This window comes from Cryphonectria parasitica (genome assembly GCF_011745365.1).
Source record: "Cryphonectria parasitica EP155 unplaced genomic scaffold M406scaffold_2, whole genome shotgun sequence".
Taxonomy (NCBI): Eukaryota; Fungi; Ascomycota; class Sordariomycetes; order Diaporthales; family Cryphonectriaceae; genus Cryphonectria; species Cryphonectria parasitica.
The window spans coordinates 2,267,474-2,288,861 of NW_024468910.1; the positions used below are offsets into that span (position 1 = coordinate 2,267,474).

The window sequence follows — 21,388 nt, forward strand, 5'->3', positions numbered from 1 at the left end:
GGGCCGGCCGCTGATTGAGTGGGGTTCACACCCAGCAGGCGGAAATGGTTGTTGACTGTTGGTGATCTTGAAGCTGTGTCCGAGATCTGGAAAAATAGTTGAGATGGGCGCAGGGAGAGATTGCTTGAGACCGGGAGAGAGAGAGAGAGAGGATAAGAAGACAGTAAGAGGTTGGAGAAGGTTAGAGGCAGGCCAAGAGAAGGGCGAGAGAGGCCTATGGGCGAATCGTAATTGTTAAGGCAAGAAGGGAAAGAGAGGAAAACAACAACACAACATCACGAGACGCGCTTGCCAAGCACTATAACCATTTACTTGAGCCTGAGCACAAGTTGATAAGGTTGGAGTAAAGAGCCACTCAGGCTTGACACCAAGAATTGCCTAATACCACCACAAAGGACATCTATTTCGGACCGTCACCCTGTGGTGCAAGTATTGGTTGCCCCAGAAGGTCTCAAGATCTCGGAAGGTGCAACCTCGAGTTCGAGTTAGAAGCTTGTAAGCAAAAATGACCAGACTTGCTGCCTCTCTCCACATCCCTTGCATCCTCATCTTCAGGCTTCGTAGAGTGCCTTCTCTCCCCAGCTCCCTCACCATCCTCTACTGCCTACTGACTTGCCTGGATCCCTAATTTCTCACACTTAGCGAGACTACACCTTCACTTCACAATCTTATCACAGCAAGAGACACAAAGGTTGCACAGGTCTGTGAAGGGGAACAATCTGAATAATTTCTCGTGTATGGAGGATTAAGCTGAAACGAGGGACTGTGTGACTGTGATATCTTAGCTGTCGACCATCAAAACCCCAAGGCCCTCACCGTCTGTCAGAGACAGAGACAAGAGGACAAGGAATCCGCATCCCAAAATGGATAGCGATATGACGATCTGCCATGGACATGAAGTTTGGCATCAATGTGCGAAAATGAGAAGAACTGAACCAGAACATGACAGCCTTGACATGCCTGCTTGCTGCAAGACCAATGATTCCGCCTTGCAACAGACATTCGCAACCATCCGCCCACAAACCTCCTCCACAATCAATGCTGCTGTTGTGCTTGTTCCACAACAGGACACGCCAGGAGTCCAAAGCTGAGCCCAAGATTAGGCTCGCTCAGTCATCCTGCTTCTCCTTACGTTCTAGGTCACCGAGCTGTCCTAAGTGGAAGCAAGGAGGGTGGAACCGGAGATTTTCCATGCGAGAGTAAAGTCAAAACGAGCTCGTCCCCAAAAATTACCTCCCCAGAAGCGCACGCACATAATCTCGAAAACGTAAATAAGGAAAAAAGACAAAAACCGTGATTAAGAGGAAGGAAGGAAAAAGGCACTCGCCGGGTTGGCGAACCCAAAGTGATAGCCGTGTTATCGCAACGACGGAGCTGATCGTAACCAGAGGTGAGATGTGTAGCATGGCATGAAGCCAGCCTCGATCCTACGGAATGATCTTTGTTGTGCTCGACTCGGTCGTTTTCTTGAGAAGCTGATGCTAATGCTTTCTCATAAACGTGGTTTGGTTTTCTCTCGCGTTTCGATACTGCCACAGTGGAAGTACCGGGCTTGCCGTTCAGCCAGTACCAGATTGAGGACCTCAGCAGAATCACCATGGCCCAATGCCACAGTGAACCTAAAGGTTGGCCTTCTCACCGGACTGCCCGAGATACGAGAGGAAACAAAATAACCAGAAATAAACCGCGAAGACGTCGAAAAACGATAATAGTGCTGGGGGGGAGGGGGGGATGGAGACGATTGAGAATGAGATTTCCCTGAGCGGCGACATGTAACCAAATGAGGGGTAAACGCCAGCAGACAGCCTGCGGCAACCTTGGCATACTGTCTTCCAGTGTCGCTCAGGGATCAAAAACAATGTCTCCATACGTGTAACAATCTTGAGTTGAGAAGGCCACAATTCATTCAGTTGCCTCGCTGTGTTCCGGAGCGCAGCTGCCTGCCATGAGCCCTATCATCGCGGACTAACGGTCAGCACACTGGTCAGCATTTTCCCTTGGCCACCAGGTTATGAAGCGCACCATAGTCCAAGGAGGAAATCCTTACAATTTGGGCCGGGTTTGCATTATGTTTGTAACTCACATCGGCTGGTCAGAATCATTACCGATCCTGGGGGGGTTGCGACGTGTAGCAGGCTGAGCAGTCGTCTGCTTGGTGGCAGCAGCAGTGCCCGCAGCCTCCTTCTGCTCCTCCTGAGCCTTGATCTGGCTGGCGTTCTTCTGGTACTTGTAGACAGTCCAGTCGAAGACGTAGTCGTACTGGAAGCCCTCGCGGACGAACAAGTCACGGAAGATCTTGCGCAGGTAGCTGTAGTCGGGCTTGTCGTCGAAACGCAGAGAGCGGGTGTAGTTCAGGTAGATGGCGAACTCGTTGGGGAAGCCACGGCAGAGGACCTCAGTAGGGGTGGTCATCTTCTTCTCCATGATACGGTCGTACTTCTGCTTCTTGGTCGCAGCCTTAAGACCCTGCCAGGGCAGAGAGCCACGGCAAAAGTAGAGCATAACGTATCCTAGAGACTCCATATCGTCACGGCGAGATTGCTCTGCAGGCCAGGTTAGTACACACACACACACACATCAGAAACGGGTAAAGCAAGAAGAAAAAAAAGTGGGGGGTTCTCAACATACCAACACCGAGGTGAGTGTTGATCGACGCGTAGCGAGCGGTACCCGTGAGGTTCTTGTTCTCTCTGTAGGGGATGTGGAAGTGAGTCTTGGGGTCGCGGTACTTCTTGGCCAGACCGAAGTCGATGACATTGACCTGGTTGCCACGCTTGCCGATGCCCATCAGGAAGTTGTCAGGCTTGATGTCACGGTGGATGAAGGACTTGGCGTGAATGTACTCGATGCGGGAGATGAGCTGATCGGCCAGGAGAAGGACCGTCTTCAGCGAGAACTTGCGGTTGCAGAAGTTGAAGAGATCCTCCAGACTGGGGCCGAGGAGGTCCAAAACCATGGCATTGTAGTCACACTCGGTACCGAACCAACGGACAAAAGGAATTCCCACGCCACCGGCGAGGGACTTATAGACGCGAGCCTCATACTCGAGCTGAGGGTGCTTGGCCTTGACGCTCTCGAGCTTGATGGCAATCTCCTCGCCGGAGATGATGTTGGTACCCAGGTAGATATCACCAAAGGAACCAGAGCCAATCTTTCGGCCGATACGGTATTTGTTACCGACGCGCAGGTCCTATAAGAGGAGATCAATCAGCAAAAGACCATCATGTGTGCCATCAGTGCAGCGCAGGCACGCAAGCGACATGAAACATCCCAAATACCACGTATCAATAGCGGCACATCGAGTACATGATCGCTCGTTGGAGGGGACAAGGTGATCGGTAAAGGCTCAGTCTGCAGCATCGTCTATGTACGTACCATGGTAGTCATGTTGACAGGTGTTGCTGGGTCGTAGTCTGTGCTACGAACAGGAATGTGGGTTTGGTTGGTACGATCGCTTCGCTTCGCGCTGTATTGCCGTTGGCGACTGGGAAGACTGGTCGTCAGATGATTGAAAGATCCGAAGATAATTTGAAATAATCAAAGTGGAAGCACAGATGGTAATGTTATGATGCAATCTGCAATTGAGGAGAAAGAGATTGAGGTTGGTTGTTGGAGGGTTGCGCTCAAAGGGTAGAAGAGAGAGAGAAAAAGGGTAAACAAGGTCAGGCAGGGTCAAGCCAATGCTGAAAACCGCAAGCCTTTTTGAGGAAGGGTAGGTGAAAGAAGTTGTGTGGTCAGGGAAGGCAATGAACGGTGAAGGCACAGAAGAGTAAAGGTTGGGAATGCAAGGTCAGAAGTGGCCAACCGATGCTTGCTCAGACTTTTTAGGCCTGGCAAAAGATGGCAAAAGGGCGTGGAAGCTAAATCAAACAAGACCTGATTTGACTCAAGGTTCAACGGCAGGCAGTGCTGCCCGTTTGAACGTCGTAGATGGAGAGGGGAAGGTGCAAAGGCTGAGGCTGAGAAAAAAGGGGGGTGTTGCTCTGTCGATGAACTTACGTCTCGAAAGTACTGTCCTCCAAGATGGAATTTCAGATGATTGAAAGGGGGTCGGTCAATGACGAGGGCGGGAAAAGGACGTCGGGGGTGAAAGGTGAGCCGACAAAAGGGTCGTTTGGTTGTCGTGATGAAAGAAGGGTCAGGACGGAAACTGGCTGCAAAATGCCTCGAATGAAGAAACCAAATGTCCTGGCGCGAGAAGGGAAAAGAAACAGCCAAGACGATCGAATGATACCGTTCTTTCTTGCCCCAACTAGTTCTCGCTCTTCGATCAAGAAAGAAGAGGTCGAAGGTTGCGAGGGACGTCCAGAACGTAGATAGGTGGATGGGTGGGTGTGCGTTTGTTGGTGGAGGAGGGAAGGAGGGAAGGGAGAGGAACGACCAGGACGAAATGAGATATGGGGGGGGACTGTGGGAGGTTTGGCAGTTGGGAAAACGAGGATTGCAGCGCAGCCTAAGCGGCCAGGCCAGGCCAGACCAAGAATGAGTGGGCGGGTTGTGGGCTGCAGGATTTCACCTGTGCGGAGTGTAGCAGCAGCCCCTGGCCTGTGCAGTACTGGTTGCTCAGGTAGTCAGTGGTTTGTGCTGGCTTGGCTGGCTAACTGGCAGGCAGACAGGACGGGCAGCTGAGTGGCGTGGCGGTGGGCGCACTGGCGTCAGATTGGGTAGGGGTGATTGGCACTGACCGCTTGCTGGGCACCGCTGGACTCTGGGATGGGGGAGGTTGGGCACCACTGAAGCTCAGGCCAGGCTTGGGCTGTGGGCGCTTAGAAGACCCACCTGCAGCGGAACCAGACCACGCCATAACACGGGGCTCTTGTTCCCTTCTCTTTGCTATTGTAAGATCTAGAGGAGATTTGATACTGTCTATAAACTGTACGGCCCGCCGCGGGAACCAGCCCTGCTGTGTAGACCTCGCTATAAGGTTGGGTCAGCATCTACTTGTTGTCAGTGCATAGTCTTGCATGAAGTGCATGACCTGCACTGTATTGTCAGGTTTGCGATGAGATGAGTTTAGTGATCATGCCCAAGAGCGGCCCCATAGCCCCTGTCCCCCTCGCCTCCTCTCATCCCGAATCTTCTCCATCATCATCGTGCTGTTGTGGCTGCAGCTAAAACCTGCCTCTGCTCAAAATTCGAGACAAGCGAACGGCACAAAGAAGGCATATAGATTGCCTCTTGGCGGCCCATGCTGACCATGGCGGATGAGCACATTAGCCGCACTGAGGCAGGCAGGACTAGCATCATCAGACATCAGCTGCAGCAGCATCTGCCCGCGCCAAATGTAAGCGACACCGACCTGCTGACCGAGCGCCGTTGAGCCTCGGAAGCCGGGTGCTAATTGCGCACCAAGGTCAAAATTGCATTACCTGATGTGATAGAACGAGGCATGCCGCTTCCCCCCAAGGATCACGCGAGCATCTCACCGGGCACAATCGTGCCTTGATCCTGTCTCAAACTGACCCCATCTCCGCCTCCGAAGATTGCACGGGTCTTCTGTGGTCTTTGGATAGAGAAGACGAGGACTTTCCTACATTAGTAGCACGCACAAAACAGGACAAATTCGGAACAACAGCTGGCGGCTAAAGTTCCTTTGCGAAAAGGGGGCCTCTCGCATTCGAGGATCTCAGGGCTCCTCAGCGGGACTTTTTGTTCGTTGTGCTGGTTGCCGGTGAGCCCGACAGCTCGGATGAGAACGTGAGCTTGCGCTGTTGGCCCACGGTGCAGCCTATCACAGCCTCGCCCCAGACACAACTGGCAAAAGCCGCCCACTCGGTGCGATCAGCGCTGAGGCCAAAGCACCTCGCCACGTCTGGGCCTCTCACTGCCCTCCTTCTCCTCTTTCTGCTCCTCCTGACGATGGGTCGCCGGGGAGAGCACACGGCAACCAGGCAAACCCGGCCCGCCGCACTCCCACCTCACGTCCGGCACTAGTTACCAATTCGATGCGTCTTTTAGCCCCGGACCAGAAGGGTTCCACGATTTATCTCGTTTTTCTATTCTTGTCCGCTTTGACAACTTCGGGTATCTCTTCTCTGGGTCGTAAGCGCGTGCCGCGGCGTCGATCCACTTATGTTATCGCACGTTTGGCCTACCCGAGCTGGCGCCGTAATATGACGTGCCACCATCCCATCCGCATGCATGCAATGCATGCTTGCTTGCTTGCTTTGCTTGCCATCTCTCTCGTACTGCTCAAGATGGCCTCACAGTTGTAACCCAGACGTACCAGGGAAAGAAACCTGGCCCGCCCTCAGCGTTGATTGCGGGGGACTGCATGTCCGCTTATGGCGAAACCCAGTGATCTGGTCCACGATCGGATGGCCACTCTCATTGGTATGACCGAGGACGGACGGGCCAACCGCTTGACCAGACCTCGCCGTAGACGATGTAAACGGGTCCAGGGCATGGTAGTTTTCGACTCGTGCCACGTCGCCGCCATTTCGTTGTCCACCTGTCTTGCATATGAAGAGAGCCGGCAAATCCCAGGGCATGCGTAGCCGCTGATCCCAAGTTACGTCCTGTCTCTTACGAGGAGAGCAGTATGCTATTGAGATGCGTGCGTGGGTGTACTACCTGAAACTTCCCAGGCAAACCCGTGCCGGAACTGCTTCCTTCTCGCAGCCTCGTAAATTATACGCCCTCTCGGGACCGCAATTTCATTTTGATGAATTTGCGGGAATGCCAGTCTCGGCATGCCCTGCCCGTATCCTCCCCTACCGTAATTACTGTACTATATAAGGTCTCACGCAGGTTGGCCTGGCTGCGTGGCTGGTTACGCAAAAGCTCCTCCCCCGCAGCCATTCCAGTCTGCCGTGCAACGATGGGACGCCTCGACAACCCGTTCGGTTGGTGTTGCATTTTTTGACGGATCTTTCCCACGTCAGATGGGGGCGCCAAACGGACACCGAAATGAGGGGCATGCTTTTCCCTGTGCTCCATGCCACACTTTACTACAATGGTATACGCATAACTCAACTCATGGCACAGCACAGCAGCCCCTCGCCAGCGGCTGCCCACATGAAAAGCTGCGTCTCACAGGACAGGTCTTGCCGACGACGTGCAGAATTGACTTGGTCCTAGGAGCCAATGCATGTCTTTGACTTATATGTGGTTGAAAACAAGCACAAACACATGAGATCAGCGGCTGAGCTTGAGACGGAGGATGAATCATCCGACCAAGCCCCTGCCAACCTGCATCTTCTAGTGGACGGGTTCTTGAACCTGACTTCATTCCGAGCTGCCTTGAAAGATGAAAGGTACAGGCGGACAAATGTCATCCACGCGTTTGAGCATTTTTGCTCGGGCAGGTCTGATAAAAAAGAAGACGGATTCTCGGGGAAATAATGGCGTTACGCCTGGCTGTCAGCTTGGTAGCCCCTGCTGTCAATACATGCAGGTTAGAGATGCAGGTCTAGCAGATCTAAGCCGCCTTCAGAAAAAAAAGTGGAAGAAGAATTAAAATCACGTCTCCCCCTCTCAAAGGGATGAGACAAGGCTGCCTCTTTATTTACTATTGTGCCATAGTGGTAGCTGAGGTCAGGTCACACCCGTGAGAACAGCATTTCCTCAGGTCTTCAGCTGTACTAGCGACCTACAATATTCTGGAGCATCTCTTCTTTTCATGAGTCACATTGAAATACAAGAGTCAGTGGCTTGATTTGGGAATGAAGATCCCACAACTGTTTCGTCATCTTGATCCTGATTTGGGAAACAATGTGGCGAGGTCTTTTATGAAGGCAGAACTTCGCCTCTTTCGGCAATGGAGAGACTTTCTTGAGAGGAACAAATAAGATAGGTGCTTAGGTGATCGGCCGATAACCCTTTATCAAGTAGCCTTTCAGGTCCACACGAGAGTGACCTTGAATTACAGGGGACTTCAAGCACCTGGGACCCACGGTAAAAATACCCTCAGGGTACCCTTCCAGAACACTAACATATGTGTATGACAGATGAATCAGTGCAGGACCATCCAGATATTTGCCATTGCAAGCGTCTTTGCTCAAGCTCTGACTACGGAAACTCTGCTCCACGCACACACACACACACAAGAATTTGTATCCACCGTTGATCCTTGCCTTGTTCGTGGAATCTACCTTGGTAACCTGGAGTCCAGGCCTTTCCGTAGCACCCGCTAGAGCCAACGGTATACTTACTATGGCTACCATGTTTGATGTGGTTCTACTTGTCCCACCGGCTCAAAACGCAATAGGTGATCAGAGGTAGTCTGATGATCCTGTTCCTCGTTCTTTATAATCCGATGAGTCTGTATGTACTACACCGGCTCAGCGCTGCATCAACAATTGTCCTACCTACCAAATAAGTACTTAGGTACATGGATTCCACCTAAAGTAGTACATACGTCTTATGATGGCAGTGGTTATGTGGACATGCTAGGGATCGGCTTCTAGACCGACCGTTGAGAGTCTAACAACTACCCGAGACCATGGTCTATGGTTTTACACTACGAGTCCATTGATATGCTCGGTCTAAATATATGAAATCATTCTTGATACACTAATACAAAACCATAGAAGCATGACAAATCTGAGGAATCTATTTCCTGCAGAGCATACGTCAGCCACTAGTGATGCAGTCAGGATTCATCTTCTCTGAAGCAGGGTATAGGTAGTACTTGGTAATTATGTAATTCATGCTCTGTTGTAATTATTTTGGATATATCTTGGTAAGCTCTTGTTGAGTGAGTCCCTGTAATAAAAACATCAGCACCCTCAGAAATTCCAAGAAGCCAGCCGACCTTTAAAAGTGAGCGAGCGCAAAACGTTGGGGCTTTTTTTTCATCAACCCAAATACCATGCCTTTGAAGGAGTCTCAAATATGAGTCCCTCAAATTATACCATGGGCAAAACACACACACACACACAATGTATAGAGAGTCGTCCTGAATGTCAGCTAATCTTGCTCATCCACTAGACATGACAAATATCTTGAGTTGAGCCCAACAGTCATGCTATATGATTGAGGTAGTAATAATGAGACAAGTCCATTTCTCTGACTGTGCAGTTCAAGGAGTGACGTTTAGAGGTCCGAATTGTCATTCCAGACACGGGAACGTGTAGTTGTATATTGTTATGCAGAAATCCTGAGTTCATAATATTAGGAAATACGTGTGACGAATGCAATTTTGGTAACAGACTTCTTTTTCACTCAAAACCCATCACGTCTCCCGCTTTCTCACCTTCCAAAGTCTCTTTCTCTTATTGGTGAGGTTTGCATCCAACTCAGGCTCCTGTCATGAAGAGAGATTGCAATCTTGTCAGTAGAAGAAAGATTCCCTCTTCACTTTCTCAACATGAGTCACTCTCACGTGCATCAATTGCCTATATAAACCTCCTATAAATCCTATTGCTCTTCCCAAACTTCTAATCTCCATCGACAACTCCCCGAAGATCAACTGCCAGGCTCTTTTGTTCTCCCGGAACACCTTATATCCGTCACATCTGGAAGTCAACCAGACTTGCTAATATGTACAGGTGATCTGGCTCTTCATACAGCGCTATTCTAGAAGCGAAATGCTGAAACAGACTATTGGAGAGACTAATGTCTGGTGAGCGTCTGTTTACCTAGAGCAAGCAACATCCTCAAGATGCCTCTCCCTACCAAATCTGCTGCTGATGAGAAAATGCTACATCAAGGGTTTCGGGCTACAATGAGAATCAATAGCCTCAGCAAATACGAAACGCTATGTTAAGTAGCGCTTCTTATTAGGGGTCCAGAGCAAAGTCGTTGATGCCAAGCTCATGTCCGCTGCTACCACCACTGTCGCATGCTAGCTATATTCTCAACCCCTCACGAGACTTGCAACAATCTCGAGTCGATGCTATATTATGCTATGATTCATCACTCTCTATCTTTGAGGTATGAACCATGTTGTCGACCTTGTCTAGCTCTGCTACCAGAGGGCACATCAATAGCACCACCTCCAATGCAGCTTTACCAACTTTCTGTACTTATTCAAGCAGCGCTTTATGAGCAGATATTCTCATGCTATGGGATGTAAGTATAGATCTAGCGGCTAAATTGGCATATCTGACATTGCTAGCTGACTTCTCTCTTCCTTTGCTCTGCAAACAGCATAATTATACGTCATCCCCTACAATCTGGGACTGGGAATACATCCCCTTGGCCTTTGTTTGGACTATGCAACTTGGATAATTGTAGCATCGAATCAGAGACACCCTGATCATCAGCATTGCCAGACCGAAGCCACTCGCCTTATCGCTGCTATCGCTGCTATCACTGCTACTCAGGTGTTCTGTGAGTAGCTGTGGAATATTACATCAAGGCATGCAGTCTCACAAACATGTCACTTTTAATGTCATGACAGAGGGCTGTGTTGGGCAGTATGTGGATAGAGACTTCAAAGAAACTGCTGCCCATGAACAACTAGACTCCTTTGCTCTGCCTTCATCAATACGAATTCAGCCCCCTTTTTCACCTGCTAAGCATTGTCCCTCTCCTCAGCTGTAAGTATCTTCCTGTTCCTCGAGTATTGATCATCAGTCTAGTCCTAAGTTACCATTTACAATCCTCCATCAGCACCAGCAAGGTTGTCGTGTTCATTTCAAGACCTCTTTACTGACAACCGAGTAGGTGATCAAAGCTGTGTCTAGTGCTATCAATTCAGCTTCTGCTAGATGGCAGAACACCTGACTTGCTGGGCATAGTGAGCAACTACATAACTGCTTGCAGTGCTTGCTTATGTTCATTCTGCTATTGTTTATTCAGTTGCCAGCTATACCTCACTAATCCTGAACTCTACGGCATCCGTCAGCCAGAGCTTGTGGGCGCTCGGTTATGATCATCTCCTTCAGCCTGAACCACGGCTGCTGGACGAGGAACAACGGCCACCTGGGCAGCTAATTTCTCGCTCAACTTCAAAAGGCTGTGATTGAGTCTTGCAAAATGCAAGAAACATCAGCACCCCGGCTTCATCGAGATTGCTATGGGATTTTTCTATCTGTGCTAGGGCTGTGGTTGTGGTACTTGGTGCCCCGATGTACATGCTCGCTATACAGTGGCGCATGAGATTTGAGCAAACAATACCCTTCTAAGGGGAAGGCCAAAGAGAACCACTTTGCTGTGCTATTCAGAGGTGAGCAACTTGTCCTATTCGTGTGGATGATCCACTAAACTGTAATTGCTGACCATGAACATTGTCGACTTATGCAGATATTCGAGCGACACGCTTCGCGATCGACGTTTTCGAAAAACTATGGCTGGCCGGAATCGGTACTCTTATGTGAAACCAGTGAGGAAGGCAATAGCAATCTCCGCGTCGCGCCTGCCAATCCGCACCGGATCCTCCAGGCAGTCACTTGTCCGGTGCTGCATCTTCAAACGAGTAGCTGGACAGCCGAGTGGTCCATCGCGCCAAGCAAGTATCAAGGGCACGTGTACGAAGCACAGGCACAAGCGCGGTGGGAAGCAGTAGCACGGTGTGAAGCAGCACCACTTGTCGCAGAGGTCAGATGGCTGACCCGCTCGTCCTGTTTGACATCGATCACGAGAGTTAAGGTCAAAGCCGCACCGAGGCACTATTTCTGCAGCTCACAGTCTCTCCCTGACCAGACCAAGAACCTCATGCTTGGCCTGAATAATGGCAGACAGGCTGTACTACGAGTGCAAGACCCCAGCCCATGGACTTCCACGCTTCTGGCAGCATCAACAGTAGACAGCCGTTTGCGTGGCAGGACCGAACATACCCTTCAGTACGCTGCACTATTAGAAGGTCTCTCTCGAAGTGCTGTACGAAAATCAAGGGCTAGATATGTGGGCGTATGCTGGCAAGCCTGCCCACGATATTTGGTACCCCACTAGTTCTCCCTCAGCAGCACCGACATATAACCGTTCCGTCGGGCTGGGTGAGACGAAGTTGATGGGCAGGAAAGCCTTCACCAAGAGCTTCGCAGCGGACGCAGCGCAACAAGCGATGCCAATTCCGAAGGCAATCCGAATGAGGGGAAATGCGACTGAAATATACCGCTGTATCTCTATCGTTTCAAGGTGGAGACCAAGAACACAACCTATCGCCTCGGCTGTCACTTCTTTTACACTATTGCCATACGCCCAGTATCCGTCAGGGCTCAAGATAGTGACGCCTTCTACAACACGCCTGTCGTGGCGCCGTATCCCTGTGCCTCATCTGTCGGCTGTCCTCTGATAATCAAGGACCTTCCGAAATGACCACTATATTCGAGGTGCTCCCTGCTATCTGGCATGCTCTCGGGGAATTTGTTCAAAAGTCTTTGCTACGGCCTGGACAACTTCAAACGGATTGTATGGATATTGCCCAAGCAGGCCTGGCGTTGCTGGGTCAGAATCAGGATCACCAGTGCGCTCCTGAGAATCCCAATTACCCAGCAGTTATGAGGAACGTATAGCCAGCCCTGCCAGTCACCCAGGCAGTATACGATCCATATACTCCATTTTCTCTGACGAGACATCATGGCAATGGAATTTATGTACTCACCAGGGCTCTTCCATTCATCCTACAATTTATTCGGCCAGTTTGAAGCAAGGCAGGGGCAGTATTTTACAACTATTCCAAAGAAAAAGATACACTATTGCCCAGAGACATCTCCAGCCCTCATCTCGCCTTCACCTGGGGAAATTCTCAAGATATCTACTCCATCCAGCCTTTCCCTTTGAAGAGAAGCTCCTTTCTTACCAGGGCGACCTTGTGGGATCATCAGCACTGAATCTGCCAATGAGATCCAGCTCATAAACTCGACCTTGTCGCCCAACCCACCTACCCGTGGGCGGGGTTAAGCTGGAGGTAGACACGACTGACGCTGGCCCCTCTCAACTTTCCTTCTGAACTCCATCTATGGTACTATCGTCCGGGGCCTCGAGATTGTCCCACAGCCTCAGCAAGTTTGAGAGCAGTGCGACGGCAGCGTTGTATCTCTGCATTATTCAGCCTTGTTCCGGAATAGGGGCACTTTTATCACCAGATACAACCAAATCACAGACCAGAAAGCTCTATCTGTTTCATTGGGCTCTCGAATTTATTAAGCCCATATGCATATCAGGGGAGGAGCATTACAGAGAAGAAGCATTACAGAGAAGAAGCATAACAGAAAGAATTGGAAATTAGTTTCATCACACTCGTTCCTGAGGACAACAAGTAGTATCTTGTCCTTCATGCCAGTGTGACCTGTATCATTTCATTGCACATAGCCCCCACCAAGACGAACTGCGCCCTCCAAGCCATACACGAGCTCAAGCCAGGCACGTTGGGTCCTTGTGTCAACAAGACACTATTTATAATCAAAAACACTAGGAGCGCAACATCTGTGGCAGTCTCCCAAGGAGGACCACTGGTGAAAACGAGTAATGAAACTAGCCGTGGACGACTTGCTGTGCTGTGTCGTGATTATGATCTGAGGCTCCGGCAGATTACCGTTTTTCTTCTTGGTGCCTCAGCATCATCGCCCTGCAATTTCGTGTCAAGACAAAAGGGGCTCTTTGGATCTATTCCCGAGACATTTTCTGTTAGATTCCGTTCCTTTGTTATCTGTCACTTTGAGTGGGCCGACATGATTGGGTTTCAAGCCGGCCTGGCGACACAAGAGTAGGGATACCCAGCATGAACATGTTTGTGATGTGAAAGCGCTTTCATGGTAATTAATTTCAAGACATCTATTCCTAGTCAAATGCAGAAGTTGTGGGGATTATGACATCCATGCATGCAGGCATGCATAGATGGCCTCCAGTAGAGCAGTCAAAAATCCCCAGAGCCATTCTCAGTCATCTACCTGCCTTTGCATGTCCCTTATCTAGGTCCTAAGCAGCTAGTACGAGCCCTTTGCCCTTTCATACCGTCGTCTCTCATCTGACAAGAATAATTTACCATATCCCCATTCCCCATCATCAACCAAACGTATCACTCATATCGTATCATTATGCCCTCGTTCGCGCCCCAAATCCGGGCTACTATTTCCTTAGCAAACTACAAACAAGGTCTCATCTCTTCACCTGGACACATGAAACTTGGCTACCTTGTCTGGCATGCGTGTGATGCAAAGCTCACGGCAGAACTGGCCCCACTCGCCTGACGTGCCATCCTCTACGGCCTCCATCATGTCCTTGCCGTATCTCTCCTGGTAGGCCCTCTTCACGGCGGTCATGTGTGTCCCATCCCAGTGGTAGCGCACCAGGCGCGAGGTCAGCAGCTCGCGACGGAGGGCGTCCTTCTTGGAGGCCGTGAGTGCGTGGTGGACAAGCAGTGCATCGCGGACGGGCTTGTTGATGACCCCGTTGAGGATGTGTGCTAGCAGTTCGCCCTGTGCCGAAAGAGAAAAAAAAGGAGAATGTGTTAGCCTCTATCTTCTCTTGGTGCGTGTGCGGCCTGCTATAGAGAGTCTCGGGGAACGTACCACCAGGTTTCCACTCTTTCGCAGGGCATCTCTCGCAAAGTTGGACCTGTACTTGTCGTTATAGACCCGCAGGACCTCCCTCAGGTGGCTATCGCTCCTCTTGACGACAATGTTGATCATGGCGGACTCGCCACCCTTCTCTGCCTTGACAGCGCTGCGCAGGTCGTCGGCGTCGTCCTCGACGAGGTACTGGTCGATGGGCAGGGGGCGGCCGTACTTGTCGAGATCGTCCATGCGGTCCTCCTCGAGGACCAGCAGCACGGCCTTCTTGAACTTGTCCTCCTTGAGCTCGTGCCTCATGCAACGCGTCAGGCTGTTGTCGTAGGTCTTGTCGCTAAAGGCCTGGCGGATCTCGTGGATCTCTTCGTTGGTGCGGCCCATCAGGCTCTCGATCAGCAGCTCACGACGGGTCTTGTCGCCCTGGTACCAGAAGCTGGACCAGTAGGCCTCGCTCTCCCACCTGCCGAGGGCGGTGGCGTAGCAGGCCTTCATGAGGGAAGGGTCCTCGTCCTTGAGCCGCACGCGGATGTGCTTGGCGATGTTGACGCCCTTCTTCTCGGGGCCCGTCTTGACGAGCCGCTTGTACTCGGCCCGCAGGTCCATGATCTGGTCGTGCGTCAGGCCCGGCAGGATCTCGACCAGCGGCTCAGTGCGTGGCGCCTTGCTCCCCTTGAGCGCGTCGGCGAGCCTCTGGGCGTCATCCTCCGGGTCGGCGAATCGCGCCCGCCGGCTGCGCTTCTTGCCGCCGGCCTCGTCGTCCGAGTTGAGAGGCGAGACGTCTGCGATGTGGGGTACGCCGCCGCCGCCGCCGCCGCCGTGGTGGTGCGTAGGCAGGAGCAAGGGCGAGGGCATGGGCGACATGGACTGGTAGGTTCCGTGGTACGACTCCAGGAGGGGAGACGGCGGTGCGGCGGAGAGGCTGCTGGCGTTGAAGGCGGTGTTGACGGAGAGCGACGACATCTTGGCCACGGGCGGCTGAGGCGACGAGTTGCGCTTCATGGCGCTCTTGCGGGGCGCCGCGTCGCCCGTGGGATCGGCAGTCAGCGAGTCGCGATGGGCGTGATGGTGCTTCCTGCTGCTGCTGTTGTTGTCACGCCCGTCCGTGGAGTGGTCCCTGGCGCCGGTGCTCCTGCTCCTGCTCCTACCCCGGCCACCAGAGCGGCCATCCCCTGCGCTGAGAAGGTCGGCACTGCGCCTGGGATCGGCGAGATACGAGTCTCTGTGCTTACGCTGCTGCTCATGGGTGTGGGCGTGGTCGTCACGGTCATAGGGCGGCGAGGTGGGCGGCGGCGGCGGGATCTTGCCGTAGGCGAGGTCCTCCTCGAGCTTCTCCTTCTTCTCAGCGCGGCGGTCGCGTGACCTCTCGCGCGACCGGTCGGAGAGGGGGGCAGTCATGAGATTGTACGTGTCTGAGTTCTCAAGCTTCTTGGCGTACTTTTGGGGTAGGAAGGCGTCTGCCAGGCCCAGGCCCGTCCTTGCGTTGTCTCTCTCTCGCTCCCTTTCTCTGTCCGAGTCGGAGTGCCTCTCCCGCGGGCTATCGCGCCTGTAGTCTCTCAAATCTCCATAAGAAGAGCGTGCGCCGTTCTCCACGGCTGGGCTCCTGGGACGGTGGTAATAGTCATCGTCAGGCGAGGCAGGTGTCCTGTATGACGACGAGTGCCGGTCTCCATAGTCGTAGGACCTGTCCCTGTCCCTGCCGTTGTCATATGCAGGGTCGACGTCGACGACAACAGGCACGCCACGGCTCCGGCTGCGGTCACGATCACGGCCACCTGGGGACCGAGACCGGCCACGCCGATGACCCTCGACCTGGAGGGACATGAATAATAATAAGGATGAATGCTGCTAGGTTCTCAGACAAGGAAGGGCAGCGCTGGGCAGCCAAGGAACTGTGCTTCGAGACGAACAAGTCCACACCCACAACACACGACGCGCACGCACACAGAATAATAACCGCAGCACACCCACAAACACACCCACACACAAGACTGCGGGGTAGCGCCCTGTCGTCTGGGGATCGGCGTCTCGTGACAAGGGGGGGAGCGGGAGGGAGGGAGGCTGGAGAGAGCTTTCGAGTATGGGATGAGGGATGTGAGTCGAAAGACAGCCGTCTGTTTGTGTGTCTCTCTCTCTCACTCTCTCTCTGTGGGTGTGTCTGGTGAGTGGATCGAACCCACAACAAGAGACACAGTGCTCGACTATATATGTGTGAGGGGAGAGGGAAAGTAAGTATTACAGACAACATACGCGAGTCGAGATGGGAAAGGGAGGGATGTTGGCACAAGGAAGGAAGCACTAGGGATGATCATCAGCTAATGCCAGCCACACAGCAAACAAGCAGCAGTCACTGCCCTTCAGGCTTCAGGGCTGTGACCACTACTGACCACTAAATATCACTGCAATACTATGCGCTTTACCCTGCCCGCTGGCTGTTCTGCCCTCAGCCCTGTCCCAGCTTTATCTTGCTTTTTCTCTTTCTCTCTTTTTCCTTTTCGTTTCCCTTCCCCCATCCTTTTATTCTTTTTCTTCTCTTCTTTTGCTTACAGCGCATTGCCACGCATACATGCATGCAAGAGAAGAAGAGAAGCCCCCAGCAAGACCCAAGCATAGTCCAGTAGTAAAGCGCCTAGAAACGGAGCCCTTTACCCCTCTCTCTTACCAGCCCACCAACTACAGCCCAAGGCCCCACTATTATCACCTCCGTTGGTCTGCAGCTACAGGGGGCGATGGCCGCATTCCTTCTGTACCTGGTCAAGGTTATCATCCTTCCTCGCCATCAGCTAGCGCTCCAGGGTGAGGTGGGACCAGCAGGTTGCAATCGAAAGCTGCTTGTCTTCAGCTGCAGTGCGACACCGTCAAACAATTTTTTATTACTATTACAGCACACATGCACGTGTGTACAGATGGAGTTGCCCTAATTTGAGAATCAGCTTGCCGTCAGTAACACCACCAGCATGCGAATTCATCCAAATATCTCTCAGAAAATTGCTACGAGGAGGCCTCATCTCTCTCTCCCTTCGATCGGGGCTCGCAGTGTTGGAGGAGCGGCAGGGCGCGCATAGTGGTTGATGCATCTGGCAAATCCTTCCTCCCTCGCTCCCCTCCCGCCCTCATTTCTTACTTCTATTTGTACACCTGAACCAGCTGATGATTACTATGATTTTCCCATTGAGACGGATCTGTAGACGAGCTGCCTCTCTGATCCGCGATGTAACCACCTGATACTTTCACGGTGCAGACGCAATATGCCGCCGCGCCCTCAAAAGCGGGCTAACACAATGCACGTCAACGCCATTTCCCCACAGGCTCAGCCTCGTTCCACAGCAAAAGACTTTTCTACGGTACAGTACAACCTTGAGAAGAACGAGAAGGTAATAAAAGCGGGAAAAATCCAAGAAACAAAAGGATAAAGTTGCCCTCCGGGGCAGTGAATGCTGCGTGATAGGAAGCATCTCGTACTACAAATGGCGTCGGCATATCCGGACCAACTTAAGCACCTGTGGCAGTGCACACACGCGCGCGCGACAGAGAAAGAGGCAGAGAGAGTTTACTTTGTCCTCGGCTTGGACAACATGACCAAGTCGCACGCAGGCGAGCAGCCATGGCAGTGAGGCGAAGAAACCAACAAGTCCTTTCGTGATTCTTTTGCCATGCCGTATGGTCGAGGGCCCCCCCTCCCCCCTCCTTCTGTCAGACACAATATGACAGAATGGCATTGTCTTGTGTGTGTAAGGATCGACACGGGAGAGAGTCTTTGGTGAATTAGCTCCTGCCTGGTACTCATGGCCGGAGGAGCCGTTGCTGACAGCTTGGCCGTCACAATGCGGCTCTGCAGCGGCACATAGCTCCACATACGATTGATGACAGGAATGTGCATTGATTCCATCAGCCTGTCTTTGACGGAGCGAACGCCAAACTCAGGATATTCATACTCTTGCCTCTTTGGGGCTGGCTGGCTGTCAGTCCATGCGAGGGCCTTCCTCGGGATTTGCCTACTTGTTCTTATAGAAGCTGTCAGACATCTTTCTTTCCCAGTAGCTAATGTCCTCGAGGTGTCAGAAAGGCCACTTGACAGGAAGTGAGGCGAACTCGGTAGACGTTGACACTTGATGCCTCCCAACGTTTTGTTTTCCTTCTCGTTCCTTTTTTCTTCTTTCTTCCTTCACCTTCTTATCCATTTTCTGTCGAGCATGATCGATACTGTATAGAAGCGCAGGTAATGTCACGCTTCGTTTGTGATTTGATCTGGCACCGTGGTGCGAATTGTGGGGTGGCGTCGTAAGTGGTTGGGTGTGCATTACTGTGCTCTTGCTGGCTACAACCATTTCAGGGTTCTTGATCCGAGTCCACAACCCCTGCCCGAACACCTCCTACTCGGCTTGGCAGAACAATGCTCGTGTGGTTGACAGTTGCCAATCTCGACTCAATAGTATCATCTATCTTGACCATCCATGCGCGAGCCAGCGCGGCTAAAAGTACCAGGGAATCCTACTGTTGTTTACGTGTGCGTGTGTGTGTGTGTGTGTGTGTGTGTTGCGTGAACGTTTCCAGGAGACAGCCAGCCCTAGCGGCGACCTCGACTGTTTCAGTATCTTCCCGGGGTCTCGCGAGCCAGAAACGAGTACAACTCGAGAGAAGACCTTTTTTCTTCTCCCTCCCTCCTCCATCTGAAACATACCTTCGAAATGTTGAAGCTTCCTTACCAGGCGGGTAGCAGTGTCTGGCAGTGAAAGCCCCTGGTGGCATGTGTAGCGGCAAGATTGGAAACGTCCGCGTTCAGATGATACACAATATGTTTAGATGACGTTGCACGGGCTCCCTGCGGAAATCACCTACTACTCTCTTGTATTATATACCAAGCAGATATTGCCCTTAGGATCCTTACAAACGAGGATGGCACGATAGTCATCTGTTGCCAACAACCACCAAAGGAAAAGAAGAAGAAATCAAGACGTCTCCTTCAATATACTTTCATCCCGAAAATTAACCTGGAAGGTGTCCCCCGGCCAAGTGCACCTTACAATTTGATCATCTACCAAGAAAGCCAACAATCAAGACAACAACAAAACAAGATCGCCTAGTCAAACAAAACGTGCGGGTCTTTTGGCTTGGGGGTTTTCCCCAGGATTGTCCACCTTGGAGCTCTTTACAAACAATATCATCATCTTCGATCGGCCAACCCTAGACCGACAACCACTCCTTCATCGCGGGCATCCCCCAAACACACAAAAAGTCGGAGTTCCTCATCATCGACAAGAAGATGGACCAGTCCGACAGGGCAGCAGTGATCGTCTGCCTGGGCCCGCACCCGCAGTCCCTGGACAAGACCATGCAGAGCCTCGTGGTGTGCTCGGGCATCCTCGACTACTTCCGCGCGACCCAGGGCCGCGGCTACATCATGACCATCAACTTCTCGGGCACGAGGCTGCTGCAGGCCCGCGACCCAGACGAGGCCCAGGCCTGCCTGCGCGAGGACTGCCGCGACTGGAGCGCCATCCTGGCCCGCGCCGCCGAGCGCGCCCGCGCCGACGCCCCCGAGACCTGCCGCCACGTCGAGGTTGTCCTGGTCGGCACCAACGACTGCCCCGCCGGCGCCGCCGACCTGGACACGCTGTGCCGCCAGCTCAAGGCGCAGGGCATCCGCGTCAACGCCGTCGTCGTCGAGCCCGAGTCCCCCACCAGCGGCCGCACGCGCTCGTCGTTTGTCCCGGGCCTGGCGGGCGGCTGGATCGTGCTCGACGACGGCCCCGCGGGCGAGGCTCGCAGGCGCCAGACCGGACCGAACTGGGGCATGGTGCAGATCGCCCGCGGGACGGGGGGCCTGACGCTGATGCCAAATGCCGAGGGGAAGCTCGCCATCTACCAGCTCTTTACCGAGATCTTTCGGCGCTGGGGCGAACAGTACTGGAGCATGGCTGCTGCCCACAAGGCGAAGACGTCGCAAGTTGTCACGAGGGATAATACAGTCGGGCTGTCGTCATGAGGGGCCTCTTGTCAGGGCTGGCTGGTAGGACTAGAGTTTGGGAGCGGTAGGGCGAGGCTGTGACGGGGCAAAGAGTCACAAATTCGAGTGCGAAGAGAAACGAAGATATAAGGGGGGAATTAATGGTGTGGAACAAGGCAGACTTTGAGCTGACAGTGTGTCTCCTGGACTGCGTAGGAGGTCGAGTCTCTTTTCTTCTCCTGTCAGGACGATGGCGGGGAGTAATAGAGACGTTCATGATGTAATGATGATGATGAGGAGTCGGAGGGGGAGGAAGACATATATTGATATACACCTTTTTGTATGATAAGTTTCGATTCATGAGAGAAGCCTTTTTTTTTTTTTTTTTTGGTCGTGGTACGCATCCATCATCACACTCTCTGCGAGCCACTCACGGCCACCACGCGAAGCCTCATTGCCAGTTCTCGCCTCTGTGCCATCCGTCGACGGTAAGCCCTGCGCTTCTGACATCTCCAGATCGACACAGCAACCGTCAATAAGAACCAGGCGCCGATTGCTAGCCCTATGGCCATCCGCCTCCCGCGCGAGAGATCGGCCGTGAGAGACTTGTTGGCGATGCGGATCAGTATAGCGCGCGTAATGCCCGGGGTGATGCGGGTGTGAAGGTCCTTGGGTGCCATTATTCTTCTCTTGTGAGTTGGACGGGCACGCCAATGTTGGTCTGTGAAGCAAACCGAGGTCAAAAGTCTGTCGTGGGCTTCAAGGCGGTGCTTGGCACTGGCTGAGATGGGCAGAGACAAGCAGAACAAGCAACGTTAATTCGCATGAGCAAAGTTCGAGTTGCCAAGTCCTTGCGCCGCAGCAAGGCTTGCTTGGGACCTGGAATATACATATATATATATATATATATATCTATATGCAAAGGAGTGACTACTGATTCTTGGCTTCTTATCAATTTTTCCACTTGACCTTACTTCCCTGCCCTGCATTTCTATTCCATTCTTACGCTGGTCCCGATAAACCTGGCTGTCAGCAGGGTAAGCAA

The 21,388-nt window shown here is 52.4% G+C and overlaps 3 protein-coding genes across 3 annotated transcripts; 1 reads left to right on the forward strand and 2 right to left on the reverse strand.

The window, feature by feature from the left end:
- Positions 1 to 703: 703 nt before the first annotated feature.
- M406DRAFT_354923 (uncharacterized protein) lies at positions 704 to 4,333 on the reverse strand. The gene is made up of 5 exons (XM_040923032.1): positions 4,000 to 4,333; positions 3,376 to 3,484; positions 2,629 to 3,190; positions 2,084 to 2,543; positions 704 to 1,965 (listed from the first exon to the last, which is right to left on the reverse strand). Exons 2-5 carry the CDS (start codon positions 3,385 to 3,387, stop codon positions 1,956 to 1,958), a joined length of 1,044 nt encoding a protein of 347 aa, XP_040779529.1. The 5' UTR covers positions 3,388 to 3,484; positions 4,000 to 4,333; the 3' UTR covers positions 704 to 1,955.
- A 9,300-nt stretch (positions 4,334 to 13,633) lies between these two features.
- Positions 13,634 to 16,540, reverse strand: M406DRAFT_107477 (annexin). The gene is made up of 2 exons (XM_040915245.1): positions 14,400 to 16,540; positions 13,634 to 14,306 (listed from the first exon to the last, which is right to left on the reverse strand). The coding sequence occupies exons 1-2, from the start codon at positions 16,218 to 16,220 to the stop codon at positions 13,995 to 13,997; spliced, it is 2,133 nt and encodes a 710-aa protein (XP_040779530.1). The 5' UTR covers positions 16,221 to 16,540; the 3' UTR covers positions 13,634 to 13,994.
- A 3,119-nt stretch (positions 16,541 to 19,659) lies between these two features.
- Positions 19,660 to 20,382, forward strand: M406DRAFT_326998 (uncharacterized protein; the record flags this gene model as incomplete). The annotated part of the gene is made up of 1 exon (XM_040920156.1): positions 19,660 to 20,382. The coding sequence occupies one exon, from the start codon at positions 19,660 to 19,662 to the stop codon at positions 20,380 to 20,382; it is 723 nt and encodes a 240-aa protein (XP_040779531.1).
- Positions 20,383 to 21,388: the final 1,006 nt, after the last annotated feature.